The 23,465-nt window shown below is 58.0% G+C and overlaps 1 protein-coding gene across 2 annotated transcripts in view; it reads left to right on the top strand.

Moving 5' to 3' along the window:
* The window catches only part of ABCG1 (ATP binding cassette subfamily G member 1), a 58,123-nt gene that overhangs the window by 16,494 nt on the left and 18,164 nt on the right, over positions 1-23,465 (top strand). For both annotated transcript variants that reach the window (XM_040621883.1, XM_040621882.1), the window contains exon 3: positions 22,057-22,174. In XM_040621883.1, coding sequence (XP_040477817.1) covers positions 22,057-22,174 — 118 coding nt within the window. The remainder of the gene's footprint in view (positions 1-22,056; positions 22,175-23,465) is intronic.

Genomic DNA, 23,465 nt, shown 5'->3' with positions numbered 1-23,465 from the left:
TCCAGAAAGTGGTTACGTCTTCAGTGGTGCGAACAGTGAGCCTTCTAACCTCATCTGGGTCTGGCCCTGCTTCCCTTAACTTGTTCACGAACGTGCCACATGCTCTGGGCCAAAGCCCCCCCCCCCCCCGCCTCTCATTTTTATCAGGCTCAGAGAGGAGAATGATCCCGATCATCTTGTCTCTTTCTCTGTTCATATGAATGTTCTGTGCGTCTCGATTTTGGAATTGGGTATGTCTCAAAGGCTCCCCTTGGGCCCCCCCCTGCTTGTCTCCAGACTCTTCTCTCTGAAGCCAGTCTGCAGGGGTAGCCAGGCAGAACTGCTCACTCTTTTCCTGCGCCATGCCCCCTGCCGGAACCCACCTTGCCTCCCCAGGTGGGGGAAGCGCTCCTTCACCCGTGCTTCCCTCTGCACATCGTGCCTCCATGCCCTTCTGCCCCCACGGTCATGGCACTCAGCACACGATTTTGTGTTTTTCTTCTTCTCTGCTTCCAAATAGGAAATAAGTTACCCCTTAGCCCTGCAGTCCTGCCCAGGGCCTGGCTCAGTGGGTGTTCACTGCCAGTTGAATGAATGCAATAGCAAAAGGCTAGGTCACAGTAGAGGAGCATATGTTCACCCCGGAAGAGACCTCAGGGCAGCAGGAGCCTCGAGGAGGTGGGACACTTGGATCTTCCCTTGCTGCGTGGAGCCCACAAGCCACCTCTGGCCGACCACCTAGGAGCAGGGGCTGCCTGCTTTTTTCTTGGGTCAGCCCAGCCTAGGGCCTCACCTTACAGCATCCGGCAGGGGCAGGCTGGCCGGTGGGTGGGGGATTGGGTGGTGGAAGTCTGGATTCCGGGCCAGGCAGCCTGCTTGTGAATCCTGGCTCCACCCCTTGTGAGCCATGGGGCGTTAGGCCTCAGTCCTCACATCTGCAGAATGGGGTGAGGAGAGTACCATCAGGGGGTTGGTGCAGGGAGTGGCTGAGGCCCCCCCCACACCAGGAGCGGCACACAGCGGGGCGCGTTTCAGTGCTCTAGGACGGACTTTGCCCACCTGCTGGTTTCTGTCTTCTTGGCTTCATTGAGGGTCTTACTCCTGAATAAGAACAGTGATACCAGCGTGTTTGTCTTCCCAGCAACCACATGGAAAGCTCTTCTTACCGTTCCCCTGCGGCTCAGAGCCGGGAGGTCCCCTGTCCTCTCAGCACGGAGTGCCCTCTCTTACCCGGGACCCACGATCTCGCATCCCCATGCCCTGGGCTCTCTGTCCTGTGTGAGGAAACCTTGACAAGCACGCCGGGAGCTGTGCTCTGAGGGCATTTCTGTATTGTTCTTTCTTTAAGGCGTCCCAGGCTTCCTGCTCATGATTACTGCCAGGACTGACCCCCACCATTTCAGGGAGGCGAACAAACACCTTATTTAAGGCTTGCGCAGTTCCGTGGATGAGATAAGCAGAGGTCCTGTTATTTCTGCGGGGTCTTTCAAGAACTTTCAGCTCACCAGCTGATGTGGGTTGTGTCACTGAGACTATTGACGACAGAAGCATCGACGTTGCGGTGACCGGATGGAAATTTCCACCGTAGGAACAATGTTCCCAGCAACATTACACTTCAGAATTTGGCCCAGGAGCGAGGTTCATGCGGCTTATCTTAGGAGGGTGTGAGATGTAATCAGGTGCTGTGTGTGTGAGTCTTGTGGCTAGATTTTCATGGCTGCAAATTAAGGACGTCGTGCCCATTGCTCGCGCACAGGCAGCCGTGGTGGGTCCGGTGGCTTCTCGGGCGTGGGTGGTGATGGGCCGTGGTCTCCGCGTGGCGGCTGCATCACCTGCATGTGGATCTCGCTCTTGCATCTGCAGATGTTAAGTGTGAAATCCGTCAGGTTGTAATTTTGTAAAAAACGCATATCCCTTCCTTTGAGTCATAAGTGAATGTGTAACAAGGCGGAGGTTAAGACGAACTGAATGAGACATGGGCTTAGGTAGAATCTTCTTTCTTTCTCTCTCTCTTTCCTTTAATAAAAACATCTCAGGTCCAGCACCTGCTAGCAACGTGCACTCTGTGGATGAGGGTTGGGCTTGGGAATAAGGGAGCGTGTGTTCGCAGCCCGGCCCTACCTCTTACGGCCTGGGCAGCCGGGGGAGTGACCTCATTGGCTGTGAAAGGCCATCATCACCACCATCATCATATCCATCTCATTGAATCAAATTACTTCATACATAGGAAGTACTGTGCCCAACATGTAGTGTCTTGGGTTATTTTTTTTAAGATTTTATTTAGTTGGAAGAAAAAGAAAGAGTAGGGGGAGGTATAGAGGCAGAGGGAGAGGGAATCCCAAGCAGACTCCCCGCTGAGTGTGGAACCTGACCCGGGGCTCGATCCCATGACCCTGACTTCACAACCAGAGCCAAAACCAAGAGTTGGACGCTCAACCGACTGTGCCCCCCCGGCACCCCTCCCCCACATAGTGTTTAACAAATAGTGGCTACTATCCTTACGAATGGTTTTATACGTGATATAGTAATAAAATAATCACTGTAGCCTGGAATCAACAGACTGGATCAAAGCCATTTGGTTATCATTCTAAAAGTAAGTTTGGGGTAAAATCTTAGGCTTTAAAAATCAGATCACGGTGACGGTAAAGACATGTCAGAGCTGTGAGCTCATGTGACCCTCACCTTGGCCCCGTGGGGGACGGGAGGACAGCCGCGTGGGACAGCCGCAGTCACAGGTTCTAGGTCTTGTCGTAGAGCCACCTTGGGCTCTGAGGCACCCGTGTGGGTAGAACAGGAGGGCGGTGGCATGACCTGCCTTGCCGCGTCCCCAACAGCACGTGGGGCACCGTGTCCACGTCATCGATGATGGAACCGTATAAGCACCAGGTTCGGAGTTCCTGCGGGGGCCACGGAGACCCCGGGATCGAGGCCAGCCTGGCCGACCCCCACGCTCTTCCTCTGCCCTTGGGCATGTGAAGCAGATCCAGTGACCACCCAGGCCCACGGTCATGTGTTGTCAACGCCCTACATGAAAACGTTTCCCTCCTTCACGCGTGTGCCCTAAAGCCATTTTCAGGGAGAACGCGGCAGTGTGGACAGAAGTCTGGGGAGCTCGGAGCACTGTGGGGTGTTGGGGGCTGCAGCCGGTTCTCCTGACCTGGCCCAGACTCTCCCGGGTGCGTGTGCAGCTGTGCCGCGGGACTCGCTCCCCCGTGTGACCCCGGGTGGAGATGGGCAGTGGGGGAAGGGGGGTGAAGTCAGCCACTTTGTCACTTTGTCAGCGCAGGGCATGGGTAGACTCACCAGAGGAGAACAGGGGGTCTGGGAGCCCGGAACAGCCTGGGAGGGCCGCTGTGACAGCGATGCCCACCTTCCAAAGTGACTGCCTCTCACGACGCGGGTACATGCAAACTAGTGCCAAACGGACATTCTTTGTTGTCACATCAGTGAGCTCGCTGTCACCCGAAAGGGGAGGACATGTGGGCCTGTGTGTCTGTTGGGGGTTTGGAAATCTGTAGGGCTCTAGGAGGGTGGGACGAGGATGCGGGGGCTGCTCTGCGTGCGGCAGGGGCCAGGCCCAGGCTTCTGAGCCCCACGTGGCCTGAGAGAGCCTCTCCGTCCCCTCCCTTCTGCTGGGGACTAAAAGCTCACTGTCCTTCAGGGCATCTCTGCAGGGAGAGCGGGCTCGGGATGCTGGGTAAATTCAGCAAATTCATTACTCTTACTTAAGAGAGTACACGTTGTATTTTTATCTTCATCTGATCCAGAGAACAATACTTTAGATAGGGCGTGTGTGTATGCCCGCACGCGTGTGCTCGTTTGAAATGTCACCTGTGTGGGCTAAAGAAGGTAGGTTTCCTCCTGCTTATTTGTCCAACCTGTTCAAGCCCCCAGATAAAGCCGTCGTGAGCTCTGTCGCTGTCGGATTCCTACACTGGCCAGTTCCACCGAGAGATCTGGGAAGAGGGCCGTGTGAAGGGCCGTGGGTCTGCTGCAGCATCTGGGTGGAAAAGCGAGGCCAGAGTAGATGCGGGGGGTTCGTGGGTCTGCAGGATGGGCCATCGGACCCCAGCGGCTCCTCGCCCCTCCCGGCACGGGGCTCCAACACGAGCCTACCTGAGCCATCTGTCAGGATTTAGAAATGCTCCGTCAGAATAAGGTCGCGTTTCCAAAATCCTCCGCACGAGCTCTAGGGACTTGGTAAGAAACACGGCGGTTGGCACGGTCGTCGCTGTGCCGCTGAATCGGCTCGTCTGGAATCCTCCAAAACTTGTTCTCTTCTGCACTGCCTTCCCGTGGACGCTGTCTTACTTTGCAGTCCCCGCTCCCTTTTCGGCAAGGAACTTGAGCGTCTTCCTCGGCTCACAGATGGTAGGTTCTGAATCATGGGATTGTACTTCGTGAATTTTAAAAATCATCCTGGGAGCGCAGGGCTGGTCCTGATGGTTGGAGCGTGAGCGGGACGATCCAAGGCTTCTCCCCTCTGCGCTGAAGGGCAGGGGCTCTGAGGGGGCGTCCATTTCCCTGCCACAAAATAGTTGACGCCACAACAGTACCTCCATTAGAAGAAACTGGTGAGAGCTGGTGGTGACTTTACCAGCGGGGAAGCCCCTTCACCTGCAAAAGACCTGAGGCAGAGAGAACCCCAGGCTTGCTGGAAGAGCTGGAGTTTCAGAGAGGGCTGTTGACTTGGCAAGAGTCATCCCAGGAGGGACGAGTAGAAACCAGAGTGTGAACTCCCTCCCTTCCTGACTTGCCGGCTGAGGGGGACTTCCAAGTGAGAAGACCTGTGCCTGGCAGGGTCCTGGGTTCCCCAATCATTGGCCCAGCTCTACCCCCAGATGCAAGTCAGACCCATCCTAGGAGCTGTGTTTGCTGACCCTGGGTCCCCTGGGCTGCCTCTGGAGCTCGCTCCAGTCCGTTCTGGACACCCCGTGCTTTGTGCCAGAGCATGTAGGATGGAGCAGACCTTTAGGGTCAGAAGGCTTTTTGGAACTTCACAGATGGAAGAGCCAAAGAAAACGGGGTTTACATGAAAACTTGAGCCTTTCATTTGGCTTGTGGATCAGCTTGATTTATAAAGAAGCTGTTGGGTGGGGGTTTTGAAGTCCTAAAAATTAGAAGGGAGCTGGAAAGTTGCATTCTTCTCCCGCAGACCTTAGTCATCCCATGCAGATAAAGGGACTACCCAGGGGGGGGAGCTTAACCCCAGTTTGCTTCAGCCTACTGCCTGCCAGAGCTCTCTTGTGGACAGTGGGGTCCTTTCGTTTGTAAGCTGGGGCTTGCCTTGTTTCCTACAACCCAGCACAGAGGAGAGGCCAACCAGGAGACAGGAAGGGGTCAGGGCAGGGGGCAGAGCAGAAACAAAGGCTGTGGGGGAGGCCAGAAGAGGCCCACGAGGCTGGCAGGGGGCTGGGGGCCTCACTAGAGACAGAGAAGAGGGAGCAGCTGAGGGCTGGGATGCAGCCAGGCCAGGTGGGCCAACCTTTGGGGAAAACCACGCAACTGAAGCATTTTCCTACATGTTCCTGGGCTCTGCCCATCCTGGCGCACCGCCACAGCTGGGTGTCCTGGTGGAACTGGGTTGCACAAGCTCCGGGGGGGCTGTGCCTGCACCTCTTCTCCCTAGGAGCATCCTGGAGTTAGGTCAGGAGCGGTGGTCCCGTCAGGAGACCCCAGAGAGCCTGGGCAGGCAGGGGAGGCGGCAGGCGGGGGTGCAGGGGCAGGGCGCTACTCCGAGGACAGTGACCCCGACACCTGAGTGGCTCACTGCAGCGGCAGGTGTCAGCTTCGAGGTGTGCGGTGTGGCCATCCCCGCACTTCAGAGGAGTGAACGTGGGGATTTTTACACAGGCGTGTGTCCAAGGCTGTTTCTTAAGAGGAAGAGTCATCGGTGGATATAAAACAGCTTTTCAAAGGATGTATGGCCCTTGAGAGCTTTTTCACTTATGATACCGGCCAAACACTAAAGCTGTATGATAAACGACCTATTCGTGAGTATTTACATGCAGTGACCTCAGTTCCGCGCGAGAAGCGTCCCCGGGGCTGCGGGGCGAAGAGAAGATTGTCAGGCACAGCGTAAACTCCCTGGTGGAAAGGAATGGACTGTCTCATGAGCTTCTTTTCAGTTTCTTTTTCATGATTTTGCCTCACAGAGAGTAAGAGATGTCATCTCGAGACACGTGCAGACATTCATGCCGGTCTATGCGGTGCGTACATGGATGCTTGCGTTTATACGTGAGTGTTTCTTTTTAAGTCAGGGAAAGAACGTAAAGAGTCACAGAAGCCAGGCTTCTAGAAAACGAAGGCCCAGGCTCGACGGAGTTTGTTTGGAGAGAAATCAGCTTTTGAGATCAAACGCTATCCCGGCTGCATCCAAACTTCTGTGTCCTGTGCGTACGTTTGTTTCGTTCCGAGGGAGAAGGTGATGTATCGTTGACTACTGCCGGTCCTAAAGCCTCAGGTAACCAGCTTAGGAGAAGTTCAAGAAGGAAAAAAAGGCAAAGCCTGTGATCAAACGACAGTAAATGTGACCGTGATTTTTAAGTGACACTAGGAAAACCCCGTTCTACCTCGAATCAGACAGGGATGTGTAAGGTAAGAGGTGTGAGGTGCTATACACTGTCGAGATGTAATTTCTAGCCAACGCGTTTTCTGCTTCTTGGTGACTGTGCTTCTTTCCCCATCTGAGCAATTTTCAGAGTAGAAAATGCTTGAGTTTCCCCCATTCTCATGATGGGGGATAAAGCATCTACTCATGACTCGACACGTTCCCTATGAATTCTCTGTTACAAGCAAAGTAGTTTTGCTAAGTGTTAGGGAGGGAAAAAGTGGATAAAGTACAGTCCTCGAGGTGTAGATTTCCCTGGGACAGTGGCTCGTGGGAAACGGGGAGGGGTGCGCGAGAAGGGTCCTGGGAATGGGGAGCAGAGCGGGCTGGGCATCAGTACCACTGCGAAGAAGCTGGGGCAGGGGATGGATGTGTAATGAGCCCAGATCCCCAGAAAAGAAAGGGGTCAGAGCTGCCCGGACGGCCCCGCTGAGTGCCCGGCCATGGTGCTGGAGGGACTCTGGACCAGGCTGCGTGGTTGAAGTTCTGGCTTCCCACCTGCTGGCTGCGGGACCCGGGGAAGGTCATTTAGTTCTCCATGACTCATTTTCTCATCCGTAAAGTGGGGGCATTAAAGTGTGTCCCACGGAGTGTGGCGTGGAATCAGATAAGCATGGGAGTGCAGAGCAGTGCCCAGCGCAGCGAGCCTGTGTAAGCGCCGGCCGCTGCGGTCACCACCGTCCTGCCATGGAAGCACTTCCAGATCCAGAAAGAAAGAAGCAGAAGGCATGGAACCACAGGGCAGTGAGGGACAGGACAGACGGAGGGACAGGACGGAGGGAGGGATAGGATGGAGGGCTCCCGCTAAGGGAGGGCAAGTATGTGTGCGTCCGGGACGTGCAGTGGGATTCTGACTGCAAGCCGAGGGACTGCGGACCACAGGGGACAGGAGGGGAGACACCTGGAAGGAGGTGTGATGAGCCCTGCTTGGGCGGGTCTCCTTTCTCCTGACTGGCACCCCCGTGGGGCTGACTGGTGGTGTCGGCTGCCTTGCTGGGGGGAGCTGGCCAGGGGCCCTGGGGAGTGTGGCACCTTTGGCCACATTCTGAAGGCATTTCAATGGGCAGAAGCCAGATTCGAACCCACCCTGATCTCGGTGTCCTGCTGGGTGCCTCTCTGTTCTCCCGTGGGTGTCCGTGGGTGTCCTGCCCAGAGACGAGGCCTCCGGGCTGCCCAGGGCCCAGCGGCTGCAGACACTGAAGAGACACACTCAGGCTAGCTCCTGGGACATGGGCCCTGAAGATGGGCACCGGGGCGTCCAGAGAACAAGCCCGTCTGTCCAGGGGCAGCACCCCGTCTCCGGCTGGCTCGAGAGTTCTCTTTATGGCCGTGTGTGATCCTTGCAGTTGACTCCAGGGGCCACACGTGCTCTTGGCACACATGCGTGTCTGTGTCGGTCTCCCGCATACCCGGGGGACCAGCCACCTGCGGGGGACACGAGGCCAGAGCTAACAACAGGAATGACCGCAACAGCACGGCAATGACGTAACGAACACTCCGGCTGCCGATGCGTGGCTGGGCCTATGTCCCACCGGACCCCCGACCCTGGCGCCATGAGGGACTGGATGGCCCTGTCCCCGCGGTGGCGGTGCCTGGAGGAAGGCGGGAGCAGGATCTGACCGGGTGCCTCCAGGCCCGCTGCTTTGACTCTCAAGGTGGTGAATGAGTTGGCAAGTGGAACAAACAGATGAAAATAGGCCCGGGGCTTGGAGGAAGAAGACGTTTGGGAGCAGGGAGGGGCCTGTTCACGGAGGCCCAGCCAAGAAGCACCTGGTAGGTGTTATCCCCAATTTATAGATGAGGAAACTGAGGCACACAGCGATATGTCAGTTGCCCCAGGCCAAATGAGAAACAACGGTAGATTTAGGATTTGAGCTATGGCCGGTCACCGTATAAAGGTCACTCTGTTCTCCACGGGCGTTGTAACTGGCAGGACCAGGATGGAGCCTGCACAGAGAGGGCGTTCTCTGCGGTGAAGTGCACCAGCCCAGGCGTGTTTGGGAGACCCCAGCAGACTGGCCCAGTGTGTGGGACAGTTGAAGGGTGATGGGAGATGGGCCTAGAAGGGCCAGTTGTGGGAAGGAAGGCCCTGAACCATAGGCCGGAGCACCTAGAGTAGATCCTGGATGGAGATAGTGGGGCCTCATCCAGAGGGAGCCTCAGGAGGCTCAGGATGCCACCCGGAGGCCCCACTGGTCCAGGGGGCGCCATGCTTTCACTCGTGACATTGAGTTACCCGCAAGATGAGTTCGAACATGCAGGTGGGGGGGGCGGGCGTCCCCACGGCGGTCTCACCTGGAACACCGGGGAAAGTTCATGAAAGCGGGGAGGGGTCAGGAGCACGCCTAGCTCGGCAGCCATCTGGGTCATGGCCCTGGGTCCTTGGAAGTCCCGAATGTGGAAATGCAGCAGTGCTCTGAACTTCTGAAGCTGTCCCAGAATGCCTCTCGGATGTGGCCACGCACAGCAGCAAGGGGCTGAGCTGTCCCCAGCTCTGCACGGCTCCTCGCGGGAGAACGAGCTGTTGGCTGCCATTTTCTGTTTGAGAAGCGTCATCACCGTAACATCAGGGAGGGTGGTAGAGCCGAGCGCCCGTCAGCCCAGGCTGCTTCTGGAAGCCGTCCAGGGCTCTCTGGACCTACAATGGCGCGTGTGCTGATTGCTGCTTTGTTCTTCCTTTCTCCGTCAGAGTTTGAATTTGGGATGGGGATGCAGTCATTTGCTCTATCCCAGCAGTGATCGTGACTTTCGTTAAATAGACCCCGCGAAGCACGAATCGGCCCAGGAGGACGGGGAGGCCTCAGAGCTCAAGGCAAGCCTGCGCTCGGTCCAGTGCAACATGCGTTATGCGGGTCCGGCCTGGCTGTGGGCTCAGACTTCGGGGCCATCCTGTCTGACAGTCTTCACGGTGCCTTTTCTGAGAGTGTGTGGCTGGTGGTCAGAGTTGTACCGTGATTTTTCCGTAATGGAAGGTGACACGAATGTCATTCCGTTCTGAAATGTGTCCCAGGATAAACTGACTCACAGAAGAGCCGCCTGCAAGGCCGGGGGCAACTTCCTGGTGCGGTGACTGCGGGGGGCAGGCGACCATCCCTGTTCAGAACCTCAGCCACCACCGCCTCTTCTGGGCTTTGGGGTTCATCACTGGGCTTTTAACCCACTTCGGGGGAGGGTTTGGAAGTCATTGCAGGAAACCCTCTTCCCGCTGTCATCCCAGGCAGGAGGCGGTGGCGGTGAGCAAGGAGCAGGTGCGGGGAAGCTGCGGCTTGGCCTGGCTGTGCAGGGAGGAACTTTGGTGCCGTGGGCTGCCCGGTGAATGCTCGGTCTCCCAACGTCCCCCCTGCCTGTGTGCAGCATCCGCATGCGGGCTGGACGGAGCAGGACCCGCAGGATGCCGTGGTCAGGGCATCTCACATCCAGATCCCAGCCTTGGGGCTGCTGGTCCCCCGGGCGTGCATCTACTCTGCCCGGAGCCGAGGGCTGGTCACGACTCCCGTGGGAGACACCGGGGTCAGAGTGGGCACGTGGACAGAGAAGGCAGGTGCTGTAAAGCTATGGGTGCCTGGTCAAACACGGCATCTCCAAGGGCGGGTGACCGGGGCTGAGCTGGTGCTCCGGTGGGGAGAGCGTGCCCAGCCGCTGCGGACGGTGGGGAGTAATCCCCAGCCACGCCAGACGGGGTTCAGCCGGGCACGGGATAATAATGCCCATGTCATGGTTTTCTTGCCCAAAGCAAGAAAAGGGCTTTAAAGGGCCGTTAAAGGGCTCCTTTGGCTCGTGTCAGGGAGAAAGGCCTTCATTCGACCCTCCAGGGTGTCCGTACCCCACTGACCCCCGGACCCAAAGCCCTGCGCGCAGCGGAGCGGGATGAGCACCCTTGGTGCCGCGACTGGCTTCTGGGGGACACGGAAGGCGAACTGTGGCTTAGCGACTCTGCCGAGTGTCCCCTGATGCAGTGCTGTCGTCCGAGGCTGCAGAGTAACTCGGCTTTGAGGGACAGGCGGGACCCCGTGTTGTCAGGAGTGTTTCAGGTGATGGGCTTGCCACCTTACTGTTGGGGGACACTGAGCACCGTCTCGCATGGTCTTTGTGGGCATGGCAGGTTAAAATACTTAGACCCAAGCAGGCAGAAAGAATGAGGGAGCTGCTTCTGCCTCAAGGGCAGAGGTGGGACCCGAGAGGGCCCTGGGCTGGGGCAGCAGACAGACAGACGGACTGACGGGTGGACAGGGGACAAGGACTCTGAGGGAGACCACCGACCTGGGACGACGATGCTGAGAGGCTCTAAGGAAGGAAGGATGGAAAGGCCTTCCGAACTGTGGCCAGGTGACCATTTTGAGTCCATTAAAGTCATGGCCCAGGGAAAGGCCTCCGAAAGCTTGGCGCTTTGTCTGCTATCCTGCTGCCTCGGGCATGAGGCCCCGGGGAAACCAGCGGTCGATTGTCCTAGTCGGACAGGTCACTGCGCTGCTCTGAGGCTGGACCGGGCTTTCCGCCCCAACACAAACTGGGGTGGTAGAGGGGGTGCCATGACGTTTGCATGGTTTGGGGACACACTGTAACGTCCTCATGTCACGAGTGGCTCTTGCTCATTCCTGGATCACGCTACGACGCCCGGTTGCACTGGGTTTCTGCTATCACGGTCGGTTCAAAGCCCTCTTAGCGTTTCAGAAGGTACAGAACACAGGAGAAGAGGTCTGGTCTGTGGGTGTGGCTTTGCCGCTTAATGAGGAAAACCGAGACAGAGACCAGGGTGTGAAGGCCCTTGGGCATCGAAGGGAGAAACAGGTAGGGTAAAAATGAAATGGCTGGGTGTATAGGAGTATGGACTTTGGTCCTTTTTGCCTTGAGGTTGCTCTTGGAGAGGGAGGAGGAAGGGTCTGGAGAATGAGGGTCAGTTTTCAACAAGAGCTCCTTTTAGCTCTAGGGCCAAGAGTAGTGGGGAGGGGGAAGGGGAGGCGGGGAGGAGGGAGGAGGGGAGGCAGGAGGAGGGGGAGAGGAGGGGGAGGAGAGAGGGAAGGGAAGAAGGGAGGAGGGCGGTGTGCAGCCGGGCTTATCTTACAAACACTGGCCTCCAGAGAAAACTCCCCACTGGGTGCAGAGAGCAGGTACGGGTGTTGTTTTCCGAGGAGCTTGATGTGACACTTGGGGATTATTTGGCGTCTTACTGGCACTTTTGGCATCATTTGAATAATCAGAAGGATTTTTTTTCTTCATTGTTCTAGCCAGGTTTAGAAGTGTGTGAAAAGGACCAGTTCTGCTTTTAGAAGTATAAAAATAACAGTGATAACAACTGCTTCATGCCTGACAGACAGATGTAAATGACTTCATCTGTCCCTCAGGGCCTGCGCCGGGGCGGGGCTCGAGCAAGCCTGTGGGTGTGGGCGTGGGGTGTGTGTGCATGTGTACCTGGTGGGGTGTGTGGGTATGTGTGCGTGTGTACCTGGTGGGGTGTGTGTGTGTACCTGGTGGGGTGTGTGGGCATGGGGTGTGTGTGCGTGTGTACCTGGTGGGGTGTGTGGGTGTGTGTGGGTGTGCGTGTGTACCTGGTGGGGTGTGTGTGTGTGTGTGTACCTGGTGGGGCGTGTGTGCGTGTGTGTGTGTGTACCTGGTGGGGCGTGTGTGTGTGTGTGTGTGCGTGTGTACCTGGTGGGGTGTGCGTGTGCGTGTGTACCTGGTGGGGTGTGCATGTGCGTGTGTACCTGGTGGGGCGTGTGTGCGTGTGTGTGCGTGTGTACCTGGTGCGGCGTGTGTGTGTGCGTGTGTGCCTGGTGGGGCGTGTGTGCGTGTGTGTGCGTGTGTACCTGGTGCGGCGTGTGTGTGTGTACCTGGTGGGGTGTGTGTGTGTGCGTGTGTACCTGGTGGGGCGTGTGTGTGTGCGTGTGTACCTGGTGGGGCGTGTGTGCGTGTGTGTGCGCGCGTGTGCGTGTGTACCTGGTGGGGCGTGTGTGCGTGTGTGTGCGCGCGTGTGCGTGTGTACCTGGTGGGGCGTGTGTGCGTGTGTGTGCGCGCGTGTGCGTGTGTACCTGGTGGGGCGTGTGTGTGTGCGTGTGTACCTGGTGGGGCGTGTGTGCGTGTGTGTGCGCGCGTGTGCGTGTGTACCTGGTGGGGCGTGTGTGTGTGCGTGTGTACCTGGTGGGGTGTGTGTGTGCGTGTGTGTGTGCATGTGTACCTGGTGGGGTGTGTGTGTGTACCTGGTGGGGCATGTATGCGTGTGTACCTGGTGGGGCGTGTGTGTGTACCTGGTGGGGCGTGTATGCGTGTGTACCTGGTGGGGTGTGTGTGTGTGTGTGTGTGTACCTGGTGGGACATGTGTGTGTGCGTGTGTACCTGGTGGGGTGTGTGTGTGTACCTGGTGGTGCTTGGGGCATGTGTGTGCGCGTACGTGGGGTGCACGCACACGCGTGGTGCACGGCGAGTTCTTGCTGTGATGGCTCTTGCACATACGAATTACAGAGAGGACACAGGAAGTTGAAATGGAGTCAGGATTTAATGTGCGGGCCTCTCCGCTCACCGCTCCGGGCTGGGGCTTATAGAAATCACGGAGTGACCCTCAGAGACTGATCGCTGTTCTGTGTGTCTCTGCTGTTCTTTCCCTTCGATCCCCGGCAAGCTTCTCACTGCTTCCAGGAGGGCGTGGCCCTGCTTCACCTAAAATTCTTCCTGTTCCCCTGATCTCTTCAGTGTAACAGAAACGCTTCCGGGGGCTTCCTTCATGTGTGATGACTTTACAGCCTGATTGATTCTACAAAGGATTCGAGAGAAGGAATCATAGTTGAGTCTTTGAGAACTTTCGTTATATGCCAAGCTCCCCGCCTTGTCGCCTTGTCATCTGGCCCGTGCGCCGTCGCCCCCATGGTGGGCTGCCTGGGACCTGGACGCCCCCCCCGCCTCCAGAGAGGCAGCCCCATTGGGAAGGGGGTGGCCCTGACATGGATCCAGGTGTGGACACCTCCTCCCTGTGTGTCCTTGGCCCCCAACTCTGACATTAATTCCCTCCCAGGGCTGCTGTGGCCACTGAGGCAACGTCAGTGACAGACGCAGAAGGTTGAGCCTCAAACAGCCCATGACAGCGACGTGGAAAGATGCTGACGGTGCCGCTGGCGGGACAATCTGTCTCACCCCCCAGGGAGGGGCCAGGGGCTTTCAGCCGCTGTGCACACGTCCGCGAAGGACCGCGGGCCTGGGCTGCAGGAGCCGTGGCTGGGACGGAGCGGCGCATCCGCGGGTGCCGCCGTCCTCCTGGCGAGGCTGCAGTGTCTGCCCGCCCCACTCACGCCGTCTAACCCCATGGCCGTCTCAGCGGGTCAGTATCCCAGAGAACCCCACGGGATGTGAACTGTGACCTGTCACCCAGGCCATGCGGGTCACCCGAGGCCACAGGCACCTGAAGCCAGCACTACCGGGTTGGGCTCTCAGCCACTCCGATGCTGATGCTCAGAACGGAGACCTCATGGGAATGTGTTTAAATTAGGGGCCAGGGAGAATTTCACATACTCTGGGCTGTGAGTAACCTGGCCGTGAAATGTGCCCAGTCCAGAACTACCTCCCTGCGCAGTGGGGGCGAGGCCCCAGCCACTGTGCCAGCAAAGGCGTTCTTTTTTTTTTTTTTTTAAGGATTTTATTTATTTATTTGACACACAGAGAGAGGGAGAGCACAAGCAGAGGGAACAACAGGCGGAGGGAGCAGCAGACTTCCCGCTGAGCAGGGAGCCCGATGCGGGATTCGATCCCAGGGCCCTGGGATCATGACCTGAGCCGAAGGCAGCCGCTTCACCGGCTGAGCCCCCCAGGCGTCCCAAGCAAAAGCGTTCTTGGGAATAAAGCCTCATACGGAGGGAGCACATGCGCATGGGCTAAATTGGCTCCGTGCCGTCTGTGCAAGCACGGACGGCACTGGCACGCACAGGAAACATTTACACTCCAGTGGGGACGTGAGCCATCAGAACACGGGCCCACACTCGAGCCATGGAAGCCAGCCCCTGCCCCAGAACGCAGAGGACTTCTCTGTGCCCCCCCTCCCGTCCCATCTTTCCACCGATTTGCTCTCCTGATTTCCAAACATTGAGAGTGATCTGGAGTGTCTCGTGCTGACCAGATCACGCAGTCTTCGGATTGGTGTCATTTTGCGTCCGTGACGTCGGCGTTCATCGTGATCGGTTGGGTAGGAAGTTCTGACTGCATCTCTGCCATGTGGCAGAGAATACAGTGTCCGTGGGACACAGTTGTGGGTGATAGGGGTCACGCCGTGTGTGGTCAGAGGGACTGTGTGTGGTCAGAGGGACCGTGCATCAGGGCTGCGTGAGTCTTGCTTGGCAGAGCGAGGAAAGGTCTATGTAGCGCTAGGAGTCTGTGAGTTAGCTGTGCAAAATTTTACCTCTAAAAAATACAGAGAGTAAAATCACATCTATTTAAAAATAGCCAATAATCTGTTTATTACCTGGCTCTTTCTAATTTGCTTGGGGCAGAGAACATCCATGTGGAATGAAACCCCAGCTCATTTTGAGGGAAGATGCTGTGTCAGGCCCTGCACGATGGTGAACTTGGGTCTGACACCCACCATGAGCATGGCGCGTGCAGGGGGGTTCCCTGTCTCAGGACCCCGCGGCTGTTCCCGTGGGAACTGCGTGCGAACCTAGCTACCGCCTGGTTGTCTAGGGAAAGAAAGCTACACGTGACTCAACATCTGGAGGATTCTAGTGCTAGAAGGGGTTTTATCCTGGGGAAGCTGAGGCCAGTACGGGTGGGCAGCCTGTCCATGGCCACTCCCTGGTCCTGAGCATGGCTGGATGAGTCCCTGGGCTGCCTCCTTCTGCCTCGCTCTTCTCTGTCCTCATTTTCGTCCTTACATTTAATGGCACGGAGTTTAATCTGCTCCTTGAACCTCCTTAGGAAAATTCTGCACCGGGGACGTGTTCTAACCAGGCTGCCTGCCATATGGACTACCCAAGAAAGTCAGGATGACCCTGGATGGGAGAAGGACTTCCTCTGGAAGAGTGACCAGAGGGCAGCAGGCATTTCTTCTAGAACAGCCGGGGCTTCGCTTTCGCAGGGCAGACGGTCCATCAAGCCACCCCTCGTGAAGGCTTGCTGGCTTTCACACCGTGTGCACAGAGTGGGGGGGTGTCGTCTTCGAGGGGCACGAACGGGGCGTGAGCTGTTGTGAGCAGGGTGGGACTGAGCATGTGAGGGTCCGGGCACTATGGCAACAAATCACTACGCACTTGGTGCCTTCAGACTACACACAGGTACTGTCTTCAAGCTCAGGATGTTAGGGTCCCAAATCAGGGCTGTGTTCCTTCCAGAGGCTTCAAGGAAGAAGCTCCTCTTTGCCTTTCCCAGCCTCAGTGGTTACATCCTTGCCTTGCGGCCCTTCCCCCATCTTCGAAGCCAGCAGGTAGCATCTTCCGATTTCTCTTTCCCCCACCTCTGCATCCTGGGTCATATCTCCCAGCCCTGCCCCTGCCCCGCCGGCCTCTGTCTTTCCCTTAGAAAGACCTTGTGGTTATTTTGAGCCTGACTGGATAATCGGGGATAATATCTCCGTCTCAAGATCCTTAATTTAATCCCATCTGCAGAGTAACACGGATTCTAAGGATTAGGATGTGGACATCTTTGATGGCTATTATTCTGTCCCCCCATCACTCCCTCCCTCCATCCTGTATCCCCTCCCTCCCTCCCCCATGGCCCACCCCCATCCCTCCTTCCCTGCCTCTCTCCATACCTCCCACATCCCCTCCCTCCCCCATCCCTCCACCCTCTCCATACCTCCCACATCCCCTCCCTCCCCATCCCCCACCCCATCCCTCCTTCCCTGCCTCTCTCCATACCTCCCACATTCCCTCCCTCCCCCATCCCTCTACCCTTTCCATACCTCCCACATCCCTCCTCCCAGTCCTCCACCTTTCCATAGCTCCCATCCCCTCCCTCCCCATCCCCACCCCATCCTCACCCTGCCTCTCCATACCTCCCACATCCCCTCCCTCCCCATCCCTCCCCTTTCCACCTCCCACATCCCCTCCTCCCCATCCTCTACCCTTTCCATACCTCCCACAGCCTCCCTCCTCCCCATCCCTCTACCCTTTCCATACCTCCCATCCCTCCCTCCCATCCTCCACCCCATCCCTCCTTCCCCTCCCTCCTCCATCCTCCCACATCCCTCCTCCCCATCCCTCCACCCTTTCCATACCCCCCACATCCCCTCCCTCCCCCATCCCTCCACCCCATCCCTTCTTCCCTGCCTCTCTCCATACCTCCGTCCACCCAGAGTTCTCCTCACCCTGAACCCCCAACACTCAAGGCCTGAAAAACACCTGGACTTGCAGTTGGGGATTGATCTGAAGGAACGCGTTTCTAGTGTACCTGGGTGAGCTTTGGAGACATGGACTAGAACATTCTATCAGAGAATGGGCCCCGAGGTCATCTTTCCTCGCGCTCCCATGGAAGTGGGGCCCCTGATAGCAGCTGCCCTGAGGGCCCATGATGAGGTGGCCCCTGTGGGTGACTCTGGAGACTGTGGCCCGGATGCCTCCCCTCCGTGAGCCCAGCAGCATGGTCCCTAGTTAGGATGGCACCGTGGGAAGTCTGGGAGTGACGGGGAGCAGCAGCCCTAAAGCCGTCCAGCAGCGAGCATGGACAGGCCAACTGCGGAGCTGGGTCTCGGCTGGAGTCCCCCTGGAGGTAGAGTGAAGCTCGCTTCGTCTGCGAGCTGCCTCAGCTCTCCTGTTTGCCCCCAGAGCAGGTGCACCCCATCCTTACCTGGCCTTTCCTCAACTCACAAGCATGCCTGCCGGAGAGAAATGACTTGGCAGGAGCCCAGCTGCCCCGGGGTGCCGGGGCCAAACCCCGCTCCGAAGTTCGAGAACAGGTTCCCAAGCTGCGGCCTGGGGACCGAATGTGCCCACCGCCCCTGATTGTGGGTAAGGTTTGTGGGCACGTGGCCATGCCCATTTGCTTTTGCGGGAAAACCGCAGAGCCCGGTGGCTCCTATTCTGCGTGGTGCAGCCCCCTGGGCAAGGTCTTCAGTGAGGGAACCAACCCAGGATGGTGGCCCCTCTGTGGCCCTCCCTGCGGGGCTCCGCGCACCACGGTGGTCTGTCCACAGTTACGTTTGTGGCGTGCTTGCCCCCGGAGGGGTCTGCTCTCCTCTCCCGGGGCTCCCGCCGCTCCCGTCGGCCGCCCAGTCCCGCGCAGGGAGACCACTCGCCTTCACCTGGTGCGGCTCCGAAACCAGACCTGGGGGCTGACTGACCCTGGGACCCCTCCAAACAGCCGCAGCTTCTAAAGCCGCAGCTGGGAAAAACCAAACCGAGTGAGCGAGTCTCTTGCTGGAGTTTGCGGGACAGGCTGCTGATTCTTTCCTGCAGGTAACCAGGATCGGGGGCCTGACGGATCCCCAAGGGCTCAGACGGCAGGCCCCGGTTTGCCGGTGCTGCCCGCGAGGAGCCCTCTGAAACTCGTCTGCCGAACGCGGTTCTGGTGCAGCTGGCTGGGGGCAGGAGGTGGGAGGCGCGTCTAGAGCCCGTGGCCTCAGGGAGCCTCCGTCCCGTCAGAGGAGGCACGCCAGGCCTCATGCACCCAGGGGTCCGGAACAGAGGCCAGGCTTGGGTGCCCCCCCAGTGACAGAACCCCTCCCTCACCCTGGCAAGAAGTTTTTGCTTTTAACTCAAGGGCATTTACGGAATGAAGAAGCTGAAGGGTAAGGGAGGGTTTGACCCGCTCAGAGCTCTTCGGATGCACACAGGGGGTTTTGGCCTTAGCTTCCAGAACAGGAGCCAGGGGGCATCCTCGGCAAGGGGCGATTTTGTCTTTTGGGGAGGAAAGGCGTGTCATGTCTTCCCGTTGCCTGAGCAGTGTTCATGCGTGGCGGACTGAAGGCAGCTTCCCGAGCTGAGCTGACAGTGGTGATTTGACAGGAGCCAGCCCGCCCTGGGAGCCGCTGCAGCTCCCAGGCGTCTCAGCCCATTGCTGGCCCTGCCAGAGGCTCAGGCCCCGGGAGGAGGAGCCACTTCTGGGGCTGGGCAGCTTGGTTGGAATGTTGGCTCCTCCGCTGACCTGCTGCGTGACCTTGGGCAGGTCAATAACCCTCTCTGAGCCCTTGGTTTCTTGTCTGCAAACTACGGAGAAGAAGCTAGTGCTCGGCTTGCCGTGAGGCATGAAGGGGAAGACGTGGGCAATGCTGGGGCCGGGCTCACCCCGGGCCTGTGCACCCAGGGCTGGCACTTGCCCGAGAGCAGAGCTGTTCTCCGAGCTTCTCCTTCAACGGCTCCTTTCTACAAAAGAAGACATCTGTGTGCCCCCCATTCAACTGAAGTTATGCTGCCGTGTGTCCCCTGAACCTTGTAGGTGTGACAGACACCGTGTCCCTCTAAAGCACTGTGCACCAACCTGGGTCCCAGTGCCAGCGCTTTGCCAGCATCCTCTGAGATGGAAAGACGAGTGTCTGAGCAGGGTTCCTGTGCCGGTGATGGAGGGACAGGGGCACTGTCCTCTCTGTCTTTGTCTCTTCTCTCCTCTCCTCTCCTGTCTGGGTTTTGCTTTGGCTTCTGGCCTGGCTGTTTTACAGACGGGCTGCCCGCACCCTGCGGGGGGCTGATGGGCATTGTGTGGCTCTGCCCCTCTGTGGTTTCTGTTTCCGGGTCCCCTGCGCATCACGACCCCCATCAGAAGCAGCAGGACAAGCATTTGTGTAAACGAGTGTCCGCGGCGCACGGAGGAGGAGGCAGGCGGCCCCTCCACGGTGCCCAGAACGGGGCTGGGCGGAGCTCCTGGGTGGGAGGTAGGGCCGGGGCTTGGGACGCCTCATCTCCACTTCCTATTTCTGTAAGGGGACACAGGCAAGGCTCTGCAGACAAGGATAGTTTCGTTACATAAAGACAGAGTTGTGCACATGTGGGACCCCCACAAACCCCCCTCTAAGGGGGTTCCCAGTCCCCCGGCTCCAGACCGAGGTCCCCACTCCGAGTGTGCACGTGGACCACTGCGGGTCTGGAAGTAGGACAGACTTCTCCAGTTGTCGCCACTGTCACTTCTATGATTCTTCTATCCCAAACGTGTGTTTGTCGTTTCTAAAGAAAAGCAGGTTTCTGACATGAGAGAGGCGCAGCCCTGAGCCGGGTCTTGCCCCTTCTCGGCTGCCTGATCCCGTGCAAGCCCCACACAGGAGAACCCCTCCCGGCCAGCCCGCCACCGGCCACCTGTCCTTTCAGGCTGCGCTGGGAGCCAGCGTCCCTCCTGGAGGCACGAGCCCTGAGCCTCACGAGCCTCGTGTGACCTGGCCGTGTATCTGTGCAGCCAGCATGGGGGTCCATGGGTAGACCCACCATCCCAGTCACGGGCTGTAAATGGCAAGACCACAGGCTACACCCGAGGGTCCCATCTTCTCCCTTGAAAGGGCCCGCTGCCCCCACAGCTTCCTCACCCTTGGTGCACGTCCTGGCGAGCTGGCCCTGGGCATCACAGCCTGTGTGAGTTGTGCTATTATCTGGTACGCAGTGTGCACCCCAATACCAAGGGACAGCCCAGGGTGCTGTCAGAGGATCCCCTGTGGGCTCTGCCCAGAAGGAAAGGGCCTTTCAGAACCCCGGGGTGTGGGGCCGCCCCCAGGCCAGGGGACTGCCCTTGGCCTCCAAACGGCCCGTGGTCATCTCGTGGTCAGCGCAGGGACTCACCTGCACCCTCAGGTGGTTCCTGGTTCACAGGAGAACAGCCTAAGGGAGGGTTTGCTCGGGAGTAACCCCGATGCTGACCTGAACCGCCAGGAGGCCAGGAATGGAAGGAACAGATGCCCGCCTGGCATTAGCGCTCCCTCGGTGATGTCATGCAGGTCCCTGTGGCCCAGGCCTCAGGGTGCCTGACAAGGGCCCCTGCCAGGAGCTCGACCTTGCAGAGGAGAAGCCACTGCTGTCCCCCAGCTTTTCCATGTGTCTGTCCACCAAGGGGCAGACACAGACTCTATGCTTTGGGGTCCCGGCCCCTCCCTGCACTGGTCTTCCTTGGCTCTGGTGCGTGTTTGCTGACCCGAGTCACCTTCGTCCCAGGGGTAGGCATGTGAGCTCCTCCTCCAGACTGCGTGCGTGCATCGTTCCTCTGCCCCTTTCCCACCCCGGTGACTGTCAGCCCTCCCCCGGCGACTGTCGCTCTCCGTAATGAGGCAGCTCACAGGGCCGCAAGCTTCCTGCCTTTTGCTTCCGCTCCTTTCTGCCTGATGAAACTATCCTTGGGGACTCCCTGTCCAAGTCGGGGTGGCACCTGGCGACAGGCGGGGTGTGGAAGTGTCCCATCTGTGAGAGACAAGTAGAGAGCTGGGCGAGAACTCCCCAGGCCCGTGCAGGTTTGGGGGTGCAGGGAGCATGTGGCCAGTGACAGGAGAAAGCCTAGAACAAGGGGCTCCGTGGAGGGCTTCACTCGCCCCTTTAACCGTTGCGTGTGGGGGGTCAGATACTTTGCATGATTGTGATTATCGGAGGGTCTGCTCTGAGGCTGTTCCTTAGGAACTGAGAAAATGTTTTTTTCTTTCTTTTTTTTTTAAGATTTTATTTTTTTATTATTTATTTGACAGAGATAGACAGCCAGCGAGAGAGGGAACACAAACAGGGGGAGTGGGAGAGGAAGAAGCAGGCTCATAGCGGAGGAGCCTGATGTGGGGCTCGATCCCATAACGCCGGGATCACGCCCTGAGCCGAAGGCAGACGCTTAACGACTGAGCCATCCAGGCGCCCCCTGAGAAAATGTTTCTGAACTAGGAGTCTTCACCTGTGGGTCCAGTTGCTTCTGTTTTGTTTATAGCACATCGAACAGTCCCCTGGAAGAAAGATGAACGTGGCTCTGTGTGCGACGCGAAGTGTTTTCCTTTGACGAAGCTCTCGGGGAGACTTGGCAGAAATTCCAGAGCAATTTGGTGTGGCTGCAAAATGATAAACTCTTAATTATTAATTAATTATTACTATTTTAATTACAACGTAATGATTTATGAATACATTTTACATGAATAATTTATATGAATATAAATTATAAATAAATGAAATAAGAATCATTTAACGAATAAAGGCACTTGCTTACTGTCACAGGGGCGGAGGCAGCGTGGCGGGTGGCGTGGCCCTGGGTTAAGATCTGTTCACACCGGCTGGGGTCCTAGGAGGCACCTGCTTCCTCATGGTGCAATGAGGTGGATTCCTTGTAGGCCCCATAACGCACGTGCAAGCGCGTCGGAGCCCTGCAGGGGGCGCACACGAGCTGGGGGCTGCTAAGGGAGCCTCGAGATGCGGAGATGCCGCGAGATGCCTGAGGAAGGACACAGAGGAGGCTGACTTGCTTGCTCAGAGCTCGGCATTTTACGCCACGCATGCAAGACCTTGCTTTTAGCCTTGGTTGTGTCGTTAGTGCACTTGTGGGTTTGTCCCTCCTGCTGGGGGTCGAGCCCACGAACCCTGCCATGGCTGGAAATGAGTGTGATGTGCTTTCTGCAGGATACAAGACCCTCCTGAAAGGGATTTCCGGGAAGTTCAACAGCGGGGAGCTGGTGGCCATCATGGGGCCGTCCGGGGCTGGGAAGTCCACGCTCATGAACATTCTGGCTGGATACAGGTGAGCTCACCTGCCGCGGAGAACGGGGTTCTCGCCCCGTTGTTGGCCTGGGGGCAGCCCCTGGAAAAGCGAGGCCACCTCGGTCTGTCCTGTCACTCGTTGAGGTTCTGCACAGACTCTGCTGAGGCCTGCGGGGTCGAGCATTAGGAGGCAGAGGATTGGGGTCCCGGGGTGGCTCAGCATCCGACTCCTGGTTTCGGCTCAGGTCATGATCTCAGGGTCATGAGATGGAGCCCCGCATCGGGCTCTGGGCTCAGTGGGGAGCTTACCTGAGATTCTCTCTCTCCCTCTGCCCATCGCACTCTGCTCTCTCCCTAGATAAAGAAAACAAGAGATTTAAAAAAAAATGGAAGCTGAGCAGCAGGAGAACCATCAGGCTGGGGCCCGGGGCTCATGTGCTCTAGCCTGGGCCTGTGTTAGCCCCCGACATCCTGCCCGGTGTCTTTCCTGGGGGAGCGGCTGGAAAGCTGAATCTTTCCAAGCATTCAGGTGCCCTCTTAGAGTCGGCTGGCCTCCCCTCTCAGGCTCCCATTTGCCAACGTTAGCGAGTACTGCTAATACTAATAATAATTTCATCTCCTGGGGAAAAAAAGGCGACTATCACCCCTTTCCTTAGGACCTCTGAATTACTCTTCAACACCACAAATTAGGATTTTTTTAAAACCTCTCCTATGACAAGTTTCTGCCTGTTGCATTCACGTCGAAAGGTTGAGGCCAATGCCCAGCATCATGGGGACGCGTGGCAGGGGTGGGGGTGCCCACTCTCAGCACATCCACACCCACCGCCGCTGCCTGGCCCGGGAGGTGCTCGGGCAGTCTGGGGCCGCTGACCACTGCCTGGAGTTGCCTGGGCCCCGAGCCTGGCTCCCAGAGTGGCCGGGAGGAAAGAGGCTAAGGTCGCAGTACTGGCCGGGATGAAGCTGGAAACCAGATGTGATTTCACTGGTGTCCACAGCCCCTTGGTGTTTCTGTGCTCCAGGACATCCAGGAGGCAGGCCCTAAGGGGGATGCCTGTGGCTTCCCCCCCGGGGCTGAGATGACGCACCCGGAGAGCCTGGGGCAGCGCAGACGCACAGTGGGTCTGGGAGGGTGAGGGAGAGAGGGGGGCTGGTGTCTCTGGGGTGCGTACGCCGTGCCCTGACCTACTGTCGAGTGAGGGGACAGCTTCCCCTGTGGAGAAGGAGCATCCCCATGGCCGCAGGGGTGCAGGGCCCAGCCCCCTCCTCTGAGCCACCCGTGCACTGGGGGCCTGCTCCTTCCGCGCCCTCAGGAGCTGGTTCTGACAGATGGC

Source organism: Ursus maritimus, unplaced genomic scaffold, assembly GCF_017311325.1.
Source record: "Ursus maritimus isolate PB19 unplaced genomic scaffold, ASM1731132v1 scaffold_4, whole genome shotgun sequence".
In the NCBI taxonomy this organism is placed as follows: Eukaryota; Metazoa; Chordata; class Mammalia; order Carnivora; family Ursidae; genus Ursus; species Ursus maritimus.
This window is presented reverse-complemented; position numbering and strand designations above follow the sequence as displayed.